This window comes from Bos indicus, chromosome 14 (assembly GCF_029378745.1).
Source record: "Bos indicus isolate NIAB-ARS_2022 breed Sahiwal x Tharparkar chromosome 14, NIAB-ARS_B.indTharparkar_mat_pri_1.0, whole genome shotgun sequence".
NCBI classification, from domain to species: domain Eukaryota; kingdom Metazoa; phylum Chordata; class Mammalia; order Artiodactyla; family Bovidae; genus Bos; species Bos indicus.
This window is the reverse complement of record NC_091773.1, coordinates 26,796,014-26,814,529: the sequence shown is the minus strand read 5'-3', so window position 1 is coordinate 26,814,529 and position 18,516 is coordinate 26,796,014. Positions and strand designations below refer to the sequence as shown.

At 46.9% G+C, this 18,516-nt stretch overlaps 1 protein-coding gene across 4 annotated transcripts in view; it reads right to left on the bottom strand.

Moving 5' to 3' along the window:
* Nucleotides 1-310: 310 nt before the first annotated feature.
* CHD7 (chromodomain helicase DNA binding protein 7) overlaps nt 311-18,516 on the bottom strand; it is a 190,595-nt gene continuing 172,389 nt past the window's right edge. For 3 of the 4 annotated variants that reach the window (XM_070802571.1, XM_070802574.1, XM_070802572.1), the window contains exons 24-38: nt 18,244-18,333; nt 17,672-17,775; nt 16,202-16,331; nt 15,700-15,772; nt 15,484-15,541; nt 14,345-14,573; nt 13,854-14,062; nt 12,990-13,640; nt 12,091-12,251; nt 9,697-9,924; nt 9,052-9,495; nt 5,470-5,691; nt 4,061-4,201; nt 3,753-3,857; nt 311-2,331 (exon numbers count right to left, since the gene is read on the bottom strand). In XM_070802571.1, coding sequence (XP_070658672.1) covers nt 1,414-2,331; nt 3,753-3,857; nt 4,061-4,201; nt 5,470-5,691; nt 9,052-9,495; nt 9,697-9,924; nt 12,091-12,251; nt 12,990-13,640; nt 13,854-14,062; nt 14,345-14,573; nt 15,484-15,541; nt 15,700-15,772; nt 16,202-16,331; nt 17,672-17,775; nt 18,244-18,333 — 3,763 coding nt within the window. In that variant the 3' untranslated portion in view covers nt 311-1,413. The remainder of the gene's footprint in view (nt 2,332-3,752; nt 3,858-4,060; nt 4,202-5,469; nt 5,692-9,051; nt 9,496-9,696; nt 9,925-12,090; nt 12,252-12,989; nt 13,641-13,853; nt 14,063-14,344; nt 14,574-15,483; nt 15,542-15,699; nt 15,773-16,201; nt 16,332-17,671; nt 17,776-18,243; nt 18,334-18,516) is intronic. The other variant, XM_070802573.1, reaches the window with a different exon arrangement.

Below are 18,516 nucleotides of genomic sequence, written 5' to 3'. Positions count from 1 at the left end.
CCCACACCTTGTGTTTTTCCGCCCATTAACTGGGGGTAAATGACCCAGATACCGTGCCTATTAAAAGCCTCATTTTTCTTTTGCCCTTTTGTTCCTCGGTGTACCACATTATCAGATGCTGCACACGTGTTTAAGTGTTCTCAGTCTTGGATGCCCTTTTGAGGACATAATGGGAGGTTTTTGCATGCGGTTCTATTGAGATATACGGAGTAGAATTATGTAAAGGCAATTGATGGTTTTTCTTCTCGTCTAGTCTGAAGACAATTACTAAGAGCTAATCTGGTATAGGAGGATATATCAAGAAACTATACAAAGGCCAGAATGCTGTATTTGCATCTATTGCGAATACAAAAAATAGAGTGACCAGTTCCCCTACCCTACTACATTCTATAATTACATCTCTGGATATCGTGGGTCACTTTTATTAAAAGCATCATTACTACAGTTGGCAGCAATTTACATTTTATCTTACATGATAGCAGTTTTCAAAGAAAAAAAAATAAAAGGACATCACAACAAAGAAAAACAATACATTTACAAAGTCATGTTTGTAAACTTCAAGGCTAGTTTAGAGCTGAGGTAACGCTGTTTTAGCTTTGTGGCTAAAGTAACAAAGTCCTTTAATTTAAAAAAGGTACCTGATTCTCTCTTCTTTCACTCTTTATTAATTTCATCTATTTATTTTGTTTATACCAGTGCATTACAAGACCACGAGACAATGGAACTGCAGTTCTGTCTGGCAAGAACCCTCCCAGTAGGTTAATTTCCAAAGGGACCCTTCACATTCAACAGCTGCCTTATTATTGCTGCGCCTCGGGACAGAGACGTTCACACTAAGGTGGAGATTGTCAGAGTGTATGGATGTGTGTGATGCGTGAGTGTGGGAACCCCCCCCCCCCATCCCCGTACAGTCATAAAGGGAAACAAATGAGCAAGTATGATATGTATGGTAAATTTCATCTTGACCTTCACAGCAAAAAAAAAAAAATTAAAATTAAAAAATTAAATATATAACTTCATACTTCCTTTGAGCAGCACTTCCTTCCATGAGTGCCACTCGGTTACAAATTGCTCTTTATTATAATACCAATGGTACCAAAAGAAAAAGTAGAGAACAAGGGAAGAAAAAAAAAAAAAAAAGCAGAGCATTATGTAAGTTTCCTTAAAAAGACAGGATCACCTCTCAAATTTCATCTCTCCTAGGGATAATAAATAATGCACTGCACAATACTTAATGACCAAGATACCTTTTGACACACCTGTATAACATGACTTGAGACTTTTTTTTTTCTTTGCTACACTATGTTACAGAACAGCTTATAAAACTAGGTATGAACATTAACTGTGAGTGTAAACAGTAGGACTACCACTTGTCAAAAGTTTTTAAACACTTTAACTGGAAACTGGTACTGGTTATTCGTCATTTTCATTGTTTTCTATTTCGTCCCCGCCGTCGAGGGAGTCCAGCTCTTCGCCCTGGGCGATCTCGTCTTCCAGAACGGAGGACTCGGCCGTCTTGTCCAGGCTCTCCTCGGCGTCGCTGCCCTCGAGGGGCTCGTCTTCCTGAAACGCGGCCCCCTCGGCTTTGTCGGGGGCCTTGTCTTCGCCGGCACCCACGGCGCCCTGGAGCCCCGCAAGCGCGGGGAAGCCGGGCAGCGTCAATCCCCCCAGTCCTGGAGGTAGAAACATGGACGGGTAGAAGAGGCCGGGGGCCATGGTGGACAGCAGGAAGGGGTTGAAGGCCAGCGGGTTGGAGGGCAGGCCGGCCGGGCCGGTAGCAGCACCCACTGATCCGTTCGCGGAGTCTGGGCCCGGGGCGGCTTCTGTGCTTTTCTCCGGGTCCTTGCTCTCGTCCTCGTGCTCGCCACCCTTCTCCTCCGCCCTGGATGCACCGTCCTCAGGATCCGTGGGACCGGCCGTGGCCGCGGGGCTCCCGGCGGCAGCGGACAGCGGGGCATTGAGCAGCCCCCCGAGCCCGAACATGCTGGGCAGCCCGGCCACGCCCGGCAGCATCAGGGGCAGCACGGCCGCCGGGTTCTTGGCGTCGCCTCCGGCCGCCGCGGCCGTGGCCAGTCCCGGAGGGAAGCCCATGAGGCCCGCCAGCTGGAGCGACTGGAGGCTTTGGAGGTTCTGCAGGCTTGTCAGGTCCATCCCTGCGAACAGGCTGTTCACCAGCAGCGGGTTGATCCCCGACGTGGAGGCCACTGCTGCGGCTGCCGCGGCAGCCCGGGCGATTTCGCTCTTGGGCCTCCTTCCGCGCCGGCTCGCCCCTTCTCCCCGCACCACAGGTCCAGTGAGAAGCCGGTCAAACATGGACTCGGGAACGAAGCCCTGAAGGGAAGGGAGAGGCAAACAAGGGCTGTCAAAGTTGGGGGACAAAACCTCATTTCCACCTGGGCCTTTGTGATGAACTGAACACTGATGGTTCAGAATGGAAATACACAAGCAAATTATTCCCATTCAAAAAGCTCAAGGATAGAACCTATGAAAGCAAAGCTTCTCTCTTTTCGCATTATACAGCTCGTCAGATTATGCTGAATTGCAGGAAAAAAAAAATGTGAAAGGGTACTCTATCAGTGGGGGTTTCCCTGGTGGCTCAGTGGTAAAGAATCCACCTGCCAATGCAGGAGACCTGGGTTTGACCCTTTGGGTGGGAAAAGGAAATGGCTACCTACTCCAGTATTCTTGCCTGGGAAATCCCATGGACAGAGAAGCCAGGTGGGCTATAGTCCATGGGGTCACAAAGAGCTGGACATGACTGAGTGACTAACACTTTTCACTTTCAAGTACTACTTTAGTATTTATCCTGGAGAAACAAAAACTCATCTTCACACCAAAATGTGTACACAAGTGTTTTACAGCAGTTCTGCTTGTAACTGTCACAGTCTGAAAACAGCCCAGAGTCCTTCCACGGGTGACAGGGAACCACACCCAGGGTTATATCCAAGCACAAGAGTGTATCAGCAGTGAAACTTCGGACACATGTAACCACTTGGATGAATTTCAGTATGATGAGTGAAGGAAGCCCTATCAAAAAGGTTATGTAGTTTACACTTCTGTATACCTGACATTCTCAAAAAGACAAAACTCTAGGAATGGAGAACAGATAAAGGAGTGAGTGCCCTGGGCTGGGGGTGGAGACAGAGAGCAATACAAGGGAATTTGGGGCAGTGATGCAACTGTCTATATTCTTCTGATTATGCTGGCTGTTTAAGAAACTATCCACGTGTGAAGATGAATAGAACTGTTCACCAAAAGAAAAATAAGCACTTTTACTGTATACTTTGGACAAATAAAAAGAATCAAGACTTTATTAACAAATTAATTGCAAAAAGAAATAGTGAAATAAATGTCTAGGCAGAATTGCTGTATTTTTCATTTATCTTAAAACCAGAAATCACAGTTAATCTCAAGGATCTTAACCACCATAAATTCCATTCCACCGATGCTGTTAACCAGGTTTACCTGGGGCCTTTCTCCCTGGAGTAAGTCTGCCTCTAATACCGTGAGTGTGTATTTCTATACAGTCCTTTAAATCACAGCTGTCAAATTAATCCACTTTGGATTAATGACATATGGATACAAGGAATGATGATGTATTAATTATCTATGGAAATGATGTACTGTATCAATTCTTTTAAGCCAAGAATAAATCATTGAATAAGTAATGACAAGCAGAAAATAAAGAAAAATTCAGGAAAACAATTTTGTACAGATACCTTCCTGGACAGAGAGGCAGAGTCTATACTTACAGACTGCTTGACTATGTCCGTCCAGTCTGGGGCCACTGCAAACTCGGGGTTTTCTTCCAGCCACCGGGGCAGATCCTTCATCGGAGGCGCCATAGCTCCACCCATCTGGGGAGAGGCATTTAGGAAAAGACTTAGAAACTGACAAGTTCTTCCCTTTTCCCCCCTCCCCATTTGTGTATCTACACAGATACATACACACATCACATATATTCTGGAAGAAATATTAACTTATAAAAGAGGTTGGAGTAAAACATTTCTTGCTGGGAAAAGACATTCCAGAGAGATCAATTCTCTTTCCCAGGGTTTACCTTCTTCCCATTTCGTTTGTTCACGACAGGCACCCTTTCTTCTCCTGTCAAAGTGTTTATATCCAATTTATTAGGGTTTCGACATCTGTGTCGTTTCTGTTTCGGTTTCTGAAATGAGGAAAACAGCACATCTGCGTTCTTCTGCAAAAAACACAAAAATACAAAAACAAATCGTATTTAGTAAAACCATAGTTAATACTTATTCTTTCCTATATGGATGATAAGCAGAACAGTCAGGCCATTTTTAACTACTATGGAAATTTCAACAATCATTTTAAGGATCAGAAACCCTAGTTTTCTTTGAAAGGAAAAACTATTCTCCTTCTCCTGTACTTAAAGAACAAACTTGAAAGCTGAGAATATGCTTTTCTTCTCATCTCCCAATAACCTGCTTCAAGTCTTGTCTTCAAATGTTTCACTGAGTCATGGTATTTTAAAAGAAAACTTTCTCTAGCTCCTTTGCTAATCTCTACTTGATGATGTGAATGGATACAGGGATGATCTCATGTCTACGCCATGAGACTGTGCACGAGGAGAAACAGCCCAAGGGATAAGAGAGTCTATGCAGGAGGGTGCATTCTGAGTGGCAGGAACTCACCAAAATGCAAACTCCCACACTTAAGTTTGAAAAAATTCAATCACATAAGTATAAGACATAAAACATGCACTGTTTAAAGCTAGCAGCAGTTTAAGTGACAAATCATCTAGGGTTCCTGTCTGATGTTTAATAAATGGCATTGAGTGTTAGTTGTTTAAGAAAGACGCCAATAAAGCCTCAGGCTGCATTAGCTGCTCACATCTCTTCAGGAACAGCTTCCTAATATTCTGTGCTGGGCAGACTCAGTCCAGAGACCAATTAAAGTGTGTTGGTTGGGGGAGGGGTGTGTGTTTTTCTATTAATGGGACCACCTGGAAACCACACCATGTGAAGAGCAATGGAAAAAAATCACATCTATTTGGTGGGAGAAGGAAAAAACAAGGAAATGCGTCTTCAAATAGCTACAAGGCTGCTCTTCACACTGGACAGACCTGAAGTTAGTTTCTCTAATGTGGAATTTTTGATGTTTTTGTTTAGTCACTAAGCTGTGTCCGACTCTTTTGTGACCTCATGGAGTGCAACCTGCCAGGCTCCTCTGTCCATGGGATTTCCCAGGCAAGAATGCTGGAGTGGGTTGCCATTCCCTTCTCTAGAGGATCGAATCCGTGCCTCCCGAGTTGGCAGGTGGATTCTTTACCACTTGGGCCACCAGGAAAACCCCTAATGTAGAATACAGAGTGATGAAAGCTTGAAAACGTTCACACTGACAAGACAGACTGAGGGACCAGGGATTTCCATGTTGTACGGGAGAAGGAAAAGGACTGACTGGGCAAGAGTCCCCTGAAACAAGTCTCTACTCAGTGATACTCACTGGTACATAACTTGGCATATCAACAGTATAAGTGGGATGCAGCTTCAGCCATTCAACTAAATCCTTATTTTTAGGCGCCTCCTCCCCCACCAGCCTCGTCCCATCTTCGAGATTTATAACAGGGATCCGTGTGTCTGGGTCCAGGTGTCCAGGAGAAGGAATGTTTCTTGTAGGTGGGGTCTCTATATCCTCTTCAAAAGCTTTGGTCACTTCAGCATCCTCCTGCAGAAAGAAGACAATGTTCTCAATTCTTGAGTGGAGAGAGCGGTCCTGACTACATCCTAGCCCAAGAAAACAGGAGCCTAGTGGGGTGGGTCTCAAAAGGGAAAAAGGCTACTTGAAACAGTGGCAGTTTGGGAACAGCAATTAAATCAGAAGATGTAACTTATTCTTCACACTGTACAATTAGTAATAAGGTAGAAAATTCAGTCCATCTCTGTTCCATGTTTGAGACCCACTAGGAACACGACACAGGCAGTGGAGTCTGAGCCTGGTATGCCCTCAAAGCGTGGGTAGCCTCTCAGTCTTTCTTGGGGATCCCTGGAGAGTGTCATTAAAGAAATGAAAATTAGGGGACTTCCCTACAGGTCCAGTGGTTAAGACTTCCAATGCAGGGGGCACGGGCTCAAATCCCTGGTTGGGAAACTAACATTCCACAGACGGCACAGTACAGCGGGAAAAAAAGAAATTATCGAAATTATAATTCACGGAATGTTCCAAAAGCCAGTTCATTGTAGCTTTTTGGCTTTCTGTGTTCAGTACAATTTTGTTGGTAGTACAATATTTCATATCAGGCATGTGTGGCAACACTGGAAAGATGAATTAGTTGAAGCTGAGACCTGACCATTGCCCAGCCACTGGTCCTCAAACTCTGCGTTTCAACCTGCAGACGTGGTTCACAGGCCCATCTGTCCAGCCATGCTCCTGCTTGGGTTCAGGTCTCCGTCACTGGCCCCTGCATCACTGAAGTACTCCTAAACGGGCCCTCTGATTCTACTTCCGCCCTCTTTAATCCAGTCTCCACTCTGTAAGGAGGCAATCTGCTGAAATGCACCCTTCCTAGTTCAAAGATTATGTTACATCACTTCCCCTAGTTAAGCTAATTTTGCAATTGAATTCCCATCACCTTCAGGATAAAATCCAAGTTCTTTAGGTCGCCTACCAAAGCCCTCTGTGGTTTACATCTCACCTTGTGCCCAAGCTCCTCTCTGCTGAAGCTGCCTCCTCATCAAACTCCCTGGCCAGTAACTTTCAGTTCATCGGACACAATGGGCTCTCCCTGGCCACGCTCCCTTTGCACATGCTCTCCCAGCCCCCTCTTTTCAAATGACTTACTCCCATACAACCTGCAAAATTTAACTGAGGTATGACCACCCATAGGGAAACTTTCCCACTTGTTTCTGCCCACATTCTCCTCCTTCCATTCCCATTCTTCTTTTGGGTTCTCAAAATATCCCAGGGGCACCTCACGACAATGAGAGGTTGTTATTTATCTGTCGCCCATCTTAAACACTGAGTTCTCTGGTGTAAGCACCTGTCAGGCTTTTATTCTCTGCATCCCAGTACCTGGCACAGGGCATGGCTGACTCCCACTATGCTGCTGATTGCAGAACGGCTGCATCCTTACTTTTCACAACCGCACAGTGATCTCCAGCATGATGCCAACGTGAGATTTTAGGATTTGCCTCATTCCACACAAGTAACCTTGCTGACCTCTACAGCTCTTCACTACTCAGTTTATTTATAGATTCATTCTCCTTCTGTTTTATGTGCTCACACAAAACCCTCTATAACACCAAATGAGGAATGTGAAATTCCAACATTTAAAAGTAAAAAAAAATAATTAAAATAAACATACATTCTCTAATACCTGTTAAGAGTTTTGAGCTAGGTTGCTAATAGGATTTTAGGGGAAAAAAACTAATAAACTCTTAGAGATAGCTTAAAATACGTGAATGAATAAAGTCAGTCGTAAGTCTAATATGGGGTTTACAATTACAATAGGAAATTGTAATTGCTAATTCCTGATGCTGGGTCCACAAAATAAAATTCAAATGGAAAGATGATTTGTTGATGTTCCCGGAGAAAGGATTTTCAGTGAATAAAACCTATCAAAGCATTAGGGTGGTTCCCAACAGGGGACCACACACCTAGCAATGGCCTTTCTTTAACTTGGGGAACAACTAGTCAAATTGATACACTGTACGGCGTATTTTTACAAGATGCTAAAAGTAAATCACATGATCCACAAAAATGACAGTTACTATGACTGGTACATTTACAATAAGTTTTGAAAATAAATTACCTTTTAACCACCTGGATGCTTCTGAAACTCAGACGCATGGCTAGCCCACTTCAGTGTGTCTACTCTTTGTGACCCTGTGGACTGCAGCCCGCCATGCTCTTCTGACAACAGGATTTCCCAGGGAATACTGGAGTGAGCTGGCATTTCCTGCTCCAGAACCAGACCCGACTAGGGGACAAGTTTCAATGGAAGCTTGTTTGTTGTCACTTCTAGACCCTAACTCCACCATGTCTCCCTACTCTTTTAGGTTACTACGCTTCCCTTAAAAATGGGGAAATAATAATAGGGATGAAATAAGGAAAACATATTTAAACAAACTTCTCCCCTTGGCGTTTCTTAAACTGTGTCTATCGCCCAGGGGATGGGCCCACCACCCGTGTGCCGGCTTATCAGGCACCTCTGTGCTGATTCGGGTTTCGAATCCACAGGCTCACTGTGGTGGTGTTGTTTAATCTCTTAAGTTGTGTCTGACTCTTATGTGACCCTATGGGCTGTATCCCGGTAGGCTCCTCTGTCCATGGGACTTCCCAGACAAGAATATTGGAGCAGGTTGCTATTTTGGTGCCTTGTACCAGTCTCAGTGCTTTAGAGGGGACTTCCTTCGTGTATTCTGGTTCCTGGGAGAAACTCTCTAATTCTTAATGGGGTGGCACAGTTTTAGGTGAGCGGTTGAGATGGACCAGGAAACAGAGATATTTTGATTACATTGCACTCATTTCCTTTGAATTGAAGAAATAAATGCCAAAATCCACTGACACATGTATTTCCTGCAAACCTAAACTAGCACAGACCTCAATTCAGTTGAGATTTTTAAAATATCCATTTACAGAGGTGGGAGAATTTGCAATCACTAGCTTTGCATATGAACACAAATCTTCAGTCTGAAGCTGAACAAATCTAATAAATGCTGGGCCCCAAACATATTGATACTTCTAAGAGCAGAAGTGTTTCCATCTCGAAGTTCACAGGTTATAGGCTCAGAAGAACACATGTTTGTTTGAGGCTAGTCTGCTGAGAGTAATCAATACATTAGGACCTTGGGAAGAATAAATCCTCAAGCTACATGTGGTTCAGGCTGAGTGATCTGTGCCAATGCTTAGCACAATATTCCAGCTCAGAACCACGGCTCTGTCCACTGTGGCTCCTTTGGTGGGAGGAGTGGCTTTCACACCACATCATGGAGGGGCACATGCCCCGGCCTGGGCAGCAGAGCCAGGACTCGGCTGCCAGTATGAACACCTGGGTGGGGGTGGAGGGGCACCATCCCCTGGACTTACTGTACTCAGTGATGTCCGTTTGTGGCTCATAAACAGCAGGTCAAGGCCCTCCACGTTTTTCCTCCTTCCCCGCCTCCGCTTCATGGGGGGCTCTCCGTCCACGAGGGAGCCATTGAGCAGATGTCTGGTGGGCGTGCGGGACAGGCCGGCCTGGAGCAGTTCCATCTGAGTCTTAAAGGCATCAGACACCGGCGTGGAGACGTTGGGCAAGATCAACTTTGAAGTGAGAGATGAAAAGTTTGAGGTAGAGCTTGCTGCCTCTCTCGAGGCCTTTGATAAATCGACCACTTTCTCTTGTCCATTCTCTGAGACCACCTGAGACCCCCGCAGCTGCGCCACCATCTCCATGAGGTTTCGCCGCTTGGCAGCTCTCTCCGCCTCGATTTCGATCTTCCTCCTCCTCCTCCTCCGCTGGCGAGGCACGGAGAGGTTAAGGGCATCATCCTGTTGAAAAAATCCCCACAGAAACAGTGAGCCCAGCCTGCACTTGCCGCACAGCAGAAACCAGGGATGAGAAGTTTAAGGGATTAAACGTCTGAGGCCAGAGCAGCCTTCTTATTTCAAATGGGACCGGCCAACACGAGCTTCCGAACTGAGTCAGGAGAGCTTATCTCTAGGCTCCCCGGGTAGGGCGCTCTTACTGACCTTGGACAGCTGAGGGGAGGCAGTGAGTTCCTCGCTCCCGCTGATGCTGGCCTGGCCCACGGCAGACAGCTCGGCCAGGCTCCTCTTCTGCAGGGGACTGTCGGCGGTGGGGGGCGTGTAGCCGGGGATGAGGCCTTGGAAATCAAACATCTGGCGCCTATTTACCGGCCATTTGCCTTTCAATACTGCTTCACAGATGTTGTCTAATCGGTTTATCATTACTCGGTCCTAGAGAGAGAAGAAAAGTCACACGAAACCGTAACAAAGACCTGGTGAAAATGATGAGATGGATACATCCACCGAGATGCCAAAGAGTAGAAAAGGCTTAAAAGTAAGCAGAAAGCAAACAAGCGAGAGAAGAAACCAAACCCACCAGAACCGCTTTAGTCTGCTGCAAGGTTCGAAGGTGGCCACAACACAGACCACTCAGTATTTCTCAGTTATGAACACTGAGGCGCATAAATGAGAGGGCATTACATAACCACTGCCTCTAAAACGTCCCCGAGCTTTACAAGTCACTGCTGTTCGGGCTACATATTGTTGGTGTGTGTTGGGAGGTGACCAGGGATGGAAGCCTGCACTCAGACTTCACCATGTGCTGGTGCTGCAGTCCTCGGGCTGGACCGCAGCCTCTCCCAGGAAGTGGGACATCATTAGCGTCACTATTAATAAAGTTCAGCATTACGAATGGGCACCAACCTAGGAACACCTAATGAGTGTCGATTTGCATCCTCTACCTATTATCACTTCAAGTTTCATTGAAGCATGGACGTTAAAATTTTCTAATTACAGCTCTTAGACCCAGTTTCCACAGATTAAAAGGGCCTGCTACTAGGGGCCTTCTGGCTGATCTGGGAAGCTCTCTTCTAAACTCAGTAAGGGAGATGAGCAAAACCAGGGAGATAAGGGGAGTGGGGCCAGGGGACAGGGGGCAACGTCTCTGATAATACAGTCTTCAGTTAAAAATTTCACATTGTTTCTTTCCAACGGACACCATGTGAGACCAGCCTGGGGATGAGTCCATAGAGACCTTTTTTTGTGTTGTTTGTCTTAAACCAGACAGCCCTGTTATGGTGATTAGGAAGATTATTTCCCCACCCTGAAAAACAGACCCAAATTACACAGAGATTTATTATAAAATTATACTAGTTAGCCAAAAGAGTAATTTCCACTTTGCTTTTGGTTACAGATAACTACATTTGTGATTATCTCATAATGTATTTGAGCAAATGGGTCAGCAGCCCATCCTCTCCCCAGTTCAGAAGATTACAGGGTTCCAAATATATAGCAAGCTGTCTTAGATCTGAAAGTTCTGCTTCAGGATATTAAAAACAAAACAAAACACAGTTTTAAAAGTCCACACATATTCCCTTGTGCACTGTTGCTGGGATTGCAAAATGGTACATCTGCTGTGAAAAACAGTACAGAGGTTCCTCAAAAATTAAAAACAGAACTACCCTATGATCCAGCAATACTACTTGTATGTATATACCAAAAAAAAAAAAAAAAAAGCAAGCCAGGTCTCAATGAGATATCAGTAATTCCCATTTATAGCAGCACCATGATAAGCTAAGAGAAGGAAGGAGGCCAAATGTCCCAACGATGGACAGATGCATAAGGAAAATATGGTACAGACACACAATGGACTATTATTCAGCCTTAAAGAGGAAGGAAATTCTGTTACATGCTTTCCCAAAGATGGACCTTGAAGACATTATACTAAGTGAAATAGGCCAGTCACAAAAGAACAAGTACTGTATGATTCTACCTATGTGATTATGTCAAGTTCACAGAAACGGAGAGTAGTATGGTGGTTATCCAGGGGCAGAGAGGGAGGGGAGTTGGATAATGGGTATAGAGTCTCAATCCTATAAGATACAAAAGTCCTGAAGATCCTTTTACAGTGTGAAAAAAAAAATATATATGTATATATATATGATGTGAATATATGAATGTATTTAACACTATCCAACTGCACACTTAAAGAATGGTGAAGACTGTAAATTTCATGGTGTGTTTTTTACCACAATAAAATTTTTTTCAAAAAATCCACACATTTCGTCAATGGGTGAGTCTTCTGAAGCAATAAGCCATAGACTGTACTAGACAAATAACCTAAAAGACCTCAAGGAACCAAAGAGCCCTATAAACAGTTCTTTTTTCTTACTTTCTTTGCTTCTTGTCACCTTTCCTATCCTATATGAAAGCATTCTACAGAATTTTTTTCTTTGTGCTTTTCCAGATCATTCTTGTAAGAAAAAAAAAAATCTAGTATACAATCTTCATACACTATGTCAAAGTTCACCTGAAAATTATTTGAAAAATCAAGCTAGAATGATTTTCTTCACCCCATTTATTATTTTGGTCATCAAATAACAACAAAATCCCACCAACCTTAGGCCAAAATGAGAAGGCAAACGTCCTTTCATGAAGGAGCTGAGCTACAGATGGGTCACCATCCTCCATGTAGAATCCATCCCGGGTCTCATCCCTAGCAGTGCTCATGGAAGCATTGCTCTCTTCATCAAAATTCTTCCCTCTAGAGACAGCCCCTGCTGAGAAATGAGTTACTGTGCATCACCCACAACCAGAATCTTTCTGAAAAGGAAGTGTAGAGGGGAATGGATTTAATGTCTGAATGCTGACGAGCTCCTCTGTATCTCGTATCTACTATGGCTAGAATGGTATCAGGGATTTTGCAAATCCTGTCACTCAAAGCTTGCAAGGGCCCTTGCACGTAGCTGGTGTTACTCCCGTTTAACAGATGAGGAAGCGGAGGCTTGGGGGCTATGTCACTAGTCAGCAGGCATCCTGCTGCAGACAGGTCTCAGGGGAGGGTGGTGACAGCCAAGCCTCTGACCCACAGGACCCTCTGCTCCTCCATCAGAAAGAGGACTAACGTGTTGGCCACGATTCCGAGCTGAAGCTCAGGTAGAAAAGTGTAGCGCATGTTTAATTTTTGTTTTGTGGCAGGTACGGCAACCTACCTGGGACTTAGGAAGACAACTGGTTCTTCCTAGATTCTACTCCCACTCTTTATTTCTGAATGGAAATTAAATTAAGCATCATCTGCCTTAAAATTGTTATTGCCTGTAAAACCTGAGAAGCTGCTGAAGTAGTGCGTTCACAGGTCACAGCAGGGCAAAACACACATCTAAGCATTACCCGTTATCATCCTAATGCAAATGTACACTCATTACCCTTTAAAAACCCAAAGAGGACACGGATCACATGACATGAAGACAGCTGCTGGGGTGGGCCCAAGAGAGGCCTGAGGGTCAGTCAGGTCTTACCTTCAGGCTGGGAAGACTCTTCTGACTTGTCATCATCTTCCAGCTTTTCCTCTTCGTCCTCCTCAGAACCCTTCTCAGAAATGGACTTGGGCCCGGAGTCCACACCGACCTCCACCCCTCTGGGCTCGCTCTTCCCAGCCCCCAGCTCCGCCTCGCGGTCCTGCCTCTGGTCCTTCCCGCTGCCCTCGGCCTCCTCTTCCTCCTTCCCCTCGGGCTTCTCGGAGGCCTCCCTGGCCTTGGCCTCGGCTGCCCCGGCCTTGTCCTCCTGACCTGGGGCAGCTGGGGTGGCGGCGGGGGTCTGGCCAAAGCCCAGGGCCAGAGGGTTCAGGGCAGGGGCGCCGCCCGCCCCCCGGGCCTGGGCGAAGTTCTTGTGCGCGTCCAGGAAGGAGAGCTCGGGGTCGTTGAGGATGTGGTAGTCGGTGCGGCTGACGCCGTGCTTGGCGGCGCCCACCAGCAGGTCCCGGTCATGCCGGCCGCACTCCCACCACTCGGGCAGGTCCAGGCTGGGTTGGCAGAGCTTGAGCCGCTCAGCCAACTGTGGGTGGTGCAGCACCTGCTCGCGGATCCTGCGCAGCAGCTCGATGCGGTACAGTGTGCGGGAGGCGCGCTCCTCCGTGATGGGCTCGATGGCCGACGACAGGTCCGGTGGCTCTGCGCAGGAGGACCGCGTGTCATCGAGGGGAGCAGCGGGAGGTCCCCGAGCCCGCCCAGCCTCTCCCATCCCAGGCTGTCCACGCACGGCCTGCATCCCTGGGGAACCTTCTGCCCCTTCCGGTCCCCGCCACGCTCCCATCCCCACACCACCGGCATCCCTGGGGAACCTATGCCCGGCCCTCCCGCCTCTCCGCATCCCTGAGGACTTACCGTCATCCGGCTTGGCGGGCATGCGACACACCCGCCGGCACATGGCCACAAAGCAGCTGAAGTACTTCTCCAGACTCTCGTCGGACTTCTTGTCAAGCCTGGCAAAGGCTCGGAACTGGTTCCAGTCGAACTGCTGCTTCGCAGGGTCAAAAATGACCCCGAATGTGGACACCACTCGATAAAAGTCCGCCTCCTCCCGCCTCGTCCACCTGTCAGAGAGATCTTAGCTGTGGACTGGTACCCGAGTAAAAAGGCTTAAAGGTTACTGCTGCTTCTCCTTTAAACTGAATCCATAGTGCTTTTTTCTGCTTTGTTTTGTTCTGGGGCGGGGGGAGGTGGGGGGGGGGTTGGGGGGAGGGGTGGGGGGGCGGGTTGGGGAGGGGGCTGGGTTTGACGGCCATCCTCTTGGATGTGATTCCTGCCTCTGCAGGCCAGGAAGAGCGGAGGAGAGAGGAAGGTACCAGGGACTAAGAAAACCCTAAGACGCTCACTTCTGCCGCTTCTCCGATATGATGGCCTCCCTTTCGGCTTCCAGGGCCCGCACTTCCTCGCGAGGCCGCCGCCTCCGCCGGTCTGTCTTCATCAGCGCCTCCTGCCGCATCTGCTGCCGCTTGTAGCTGCGCTGGTAGGCAGTGATGAGCCTGCGTAGCCGGGTGGTCAGCGTGGAGGTGCTGGGCCAGTACAGCTGGCCTAGCTCAGTGCTGCCCTCGCTGTGCTTGCCTGGGGAGGCGGGGAGAACATTCCTGAATGAGAGAACATTCCTGAATATGTAGCTATGACCTTTGCCATAGGCAGGGTTTCCCATCCAAACAGGATGACTTGCTAACATTCAAATGATAGCCTGGGAAAAATGATGGTGGTGCTCTCTTAATACTTTCCTGTAGCCCAGATGGTAAAGAATCTGCCTGCAATGCAGAAGACCTGGGTTCGATCCCTGGGTCAGGAAGATCCCCTGGAAAAGGGAATGGCAACCCACTCCAGTATTCTTGCCTGGAGAATTCCATGAACAGAGGAGCTTGGTGGGCTACAGTCCAGTATATGGTGCCCAAAGAGTCAGACAAAACTAAGTGACTAACACTACTACTAAGGAAGTATAGAAGTTTCATATTAGTATGAACTTATAAACCATTCTTTCTCAACTCCTTAGGGGGGAAAAAAAAAGCCAAGTTCATATATCAATCATACATAAAGAAACATACTTTGTGCCACAAACTACATGGTGATAATGCAATACAATAATCTTGAACATAAAAACCAATCATATAATTGTTACCTAATGATTTTATATCAGGGAAAAAGTAGGGTAGTAGTCTCAATAAACTGGCAGTTATTTCAGATATTTAACAAATTTCCTGCTTCCATGAGCTATGTTTCTGTAGATGCTTAAGAGCTTTCATTAACTGGTATAAATCATAAATATATAAATTGTCTTTGTCCAAAAAAAGTTATTTTATCAAAGAGATTGAACATAATGATTAACCAAGAATCAGCAGGAGTTCTTCACATCAGAGAGCAGTAGATGAAGTGGCATTTGGAGACACCACCCTGGTGAAGGAACTGCAGCCTGGCCATGGGGCCTGGCCTGAGTCCCACTCCTCAGCTCTGCTCCCCACAGCTTTCAGAGTTGTACCTGGGGCGCGTATTTCCATGGGCTCTTCCTTATCTTCTGGAGGAGAATTTGCAAATTCCTCAAAAGCAAAGCAAGAAAGACAAGTTATTTTAATTTGGGGTTCTATTTTGCTTTGTCTTTTAAAGGAAAGGCCGTTATCTATAAAGTTTAATAAGTCTTATATGGGCATATAATATTTTACTGGGGCCATAAAACTGAATGTACTCAAGTTCTTACATCTATTTCATCCTTGAACGGCGTTCTGGTTGGTTTATATTCTGGGTCTTCATCTTCTCTATCAAATTCTCCCCTGTATGAAATGTTTTTAAAAAATGTTTAAATCACACTGATTATCAAGACACCGAAGGAGCCTGATAAAAAGGAACAGCTCGCCTCATGCTGCTTTGAATTCTGAGCCTGACATCCAAAGCGACTCTGTCGGTATTTAAAATGTGCAGCCATGAGGGGCGGCGGGTGTGTGTGCACGCAGTGGGGTGTGTTCGGGCGGGGGGGGGGGGTTATGATCATTTGAAAAAGACAAGTTACAGATTATCTAGATCCTATATTGTGTTTAAATAGTCATCATGATACATAAACAGACTATACTGGTAAACACCGCTCAAGTCCAAATCAGATGCAGCACAGCGCGTGGTGTTGTGTAAGGACTGAACCCTGCCAGTGGATCTGACACTCTGACACTGACATAAAGTTTATTAAAATTTTAAAGTGTCCTTCTTACCCGTCACCGCCATCTGCTAGCATGTCTGTTCCTCTCTGCTCGGCAGCGATGGCCTTGGCATCGGGCATACCAACTCGTTCCAGGAAGCACAGCGCGGGGTCAGCTCGCATGGAGTTGTACTTCTCGTACCCTGTGCCGTCCCCCCAACCCAGAGAGGACACACACAGAGACCACGAAGGCCCGTCACTCACAGAACCACAGCATGGCTGCCTCACACCAAGGTCGTCTCTTTATCAGATGATGGTTTATGCCCTATTTAAACTAACCAGGCTATAGTAGCGCATTCTTGGAATGCTCTTCCCGGGGCAGATTTGGGGGAGGGGGAAGGCAGATTACATTTTCACGGATATTATCAGAATGACCTTAGTAAATACTAATGAAAACACAGGTTCAGGGTAACTGCAAGATGCCCGGGAAGAGGTCTGACCCTGTTGTCCCCAAGATCTAATTTTGCTTGGCATTTAAAAGGCCGCATAGTGTTCTTCGATGACCTCTGCAGTGGTCCAGCCCACCCTCCCTGTGAGCGGCTTCGGTCCTGCGGGAAGTCCACTGCCGGCTGATACATCCCTGTCTACGTCAGGCCAACGAACCTGTCTGATCAGGTTTAGGATGATGCGTGTCAGTAAGATGACACTGTTCCCTCTATGGTTTTCAAACTGCAATTTGCTTTTTGACTGCCCAGGTTGACTAGATGGGAAATGGCAGATCCCAACAGTGCACTGCGGGAAGATGGTTTCTGAGGCTGAGCTCACAAAACACGGCTGCAGTACACAAGCAGAACGGCACAATTCAATTAGGGTGTGTACGACAACACCCCGGCTCCTAACTGCTGAAGAGCCGCCAGCCAAACTGTAATCATGAAAGGTTTTATAAGCCATCATTCTCCCCCTTAGTCAGGCTGGGCTGCCGAGAATACCTCAGCGACCTCCAGAGACTCGGGATTATAATCAGGAATCGTTCACTGTATATATCATGCCAGTTCTGCATCCCCGGCCTTTCAAAGTTAACAAGGCTGCGTCCCACTCAGGGGAGCCGCGGGTTCTCGGCACTGACATTTGTGAAATATTGCTTGGAACAAAGCCCAGGAGGCACTTGTACAGATTAATAGCAGAGGTTAAGCCCACCGTCCACTTTGACATGGGCTGGCAGAGCGCGCAAGGGGAGCCGTGCTGGAAGTAAAGTTTCCAAAGAGCTATAGGACAACTTGGCTATTATTAAAACAAATATGGTTTGGGTTCTATTTACAGCCAAGGAAGAAATGTTTTCTTCTCAAATACTCAACAAACATTCAAAAACAGCATCTGATATTTACAGTTCATATTAGATTTTTCGTGCGGGGAAACCGTAGACGCCAAGAGTCCTTTGGAACTAGCCTCATTAATATTATGACTTTGGAAAGAGTGTGCAGAGAGCTCTAAATAAAGACAAAGACACATGGTCAAGATGGGGTCTGATGCAGACGCCCCTTACCGTGCTTGAACACGCCAATGAGGAGGGACTTGTCTGCTTCCTTATCCCACCAGTCTGTGGGGACTTCCGCGTGGAAAGGTTCAGGTATCCACACGTCAGCTTCACTGCAAAGACAACCACTGACGTGATATTTACAATAGACCCCACTGCTGGAAAAGAATGCTAAGTGAGGAGCATGACACTCGCCCCCTTCCCACGACAAGCACCTGAGCATCGTGGAGTGAGGTGGGGATGCTGGGGCGGTGCGAGCCAAGGTTGCAGGAAAGGGCAGAAGTCGGCTGCCTTCTGCTGGGACCAGAAGTAAACTTTATCCCACAGGACCCTGTTTTAAAGGTCACCTCACAAACACGAGTCATTTAGTTCACACCTTTTTGTACGTCCACAAAGACCTACAAACAGGCTTCTCCCGATTCTCCTCATGTCCCCAGGCTCGTAGGACAAACACTGCATTCGAGATGCAGAAAGAGAGATGTGCTGAGGATGCAGGAGGTTTGAAGCGCGCCCCCCACCCGTGACGTGGACTCTGACTGCCTGGATGGTCACTGCGAGGAGGAACACAGGCGCGTACCCACCTGGAGTCGGCGCCCTCCAGGATCTTCTCTGCCTGGTCTCCTATCACTTCTTGTCTCAGGTAGTAGAGCATGCGGACACGCAGCAGGACCCTGGAGAGGGAGACGGGGGAGGTGGGGGGAAGTTCTTAACTTCGGGACTGTTTGCCAACAGTGGCTTTTGGCAGCTGCTGCTGTTCATCCATCATCCTGCCAAGGCTGATTAGCCATGCTGTATGGTAGGCTTGAAGCGTGACAGATGGTGCCACATAATCACCTCTGCGTGTGCTTTCTGCT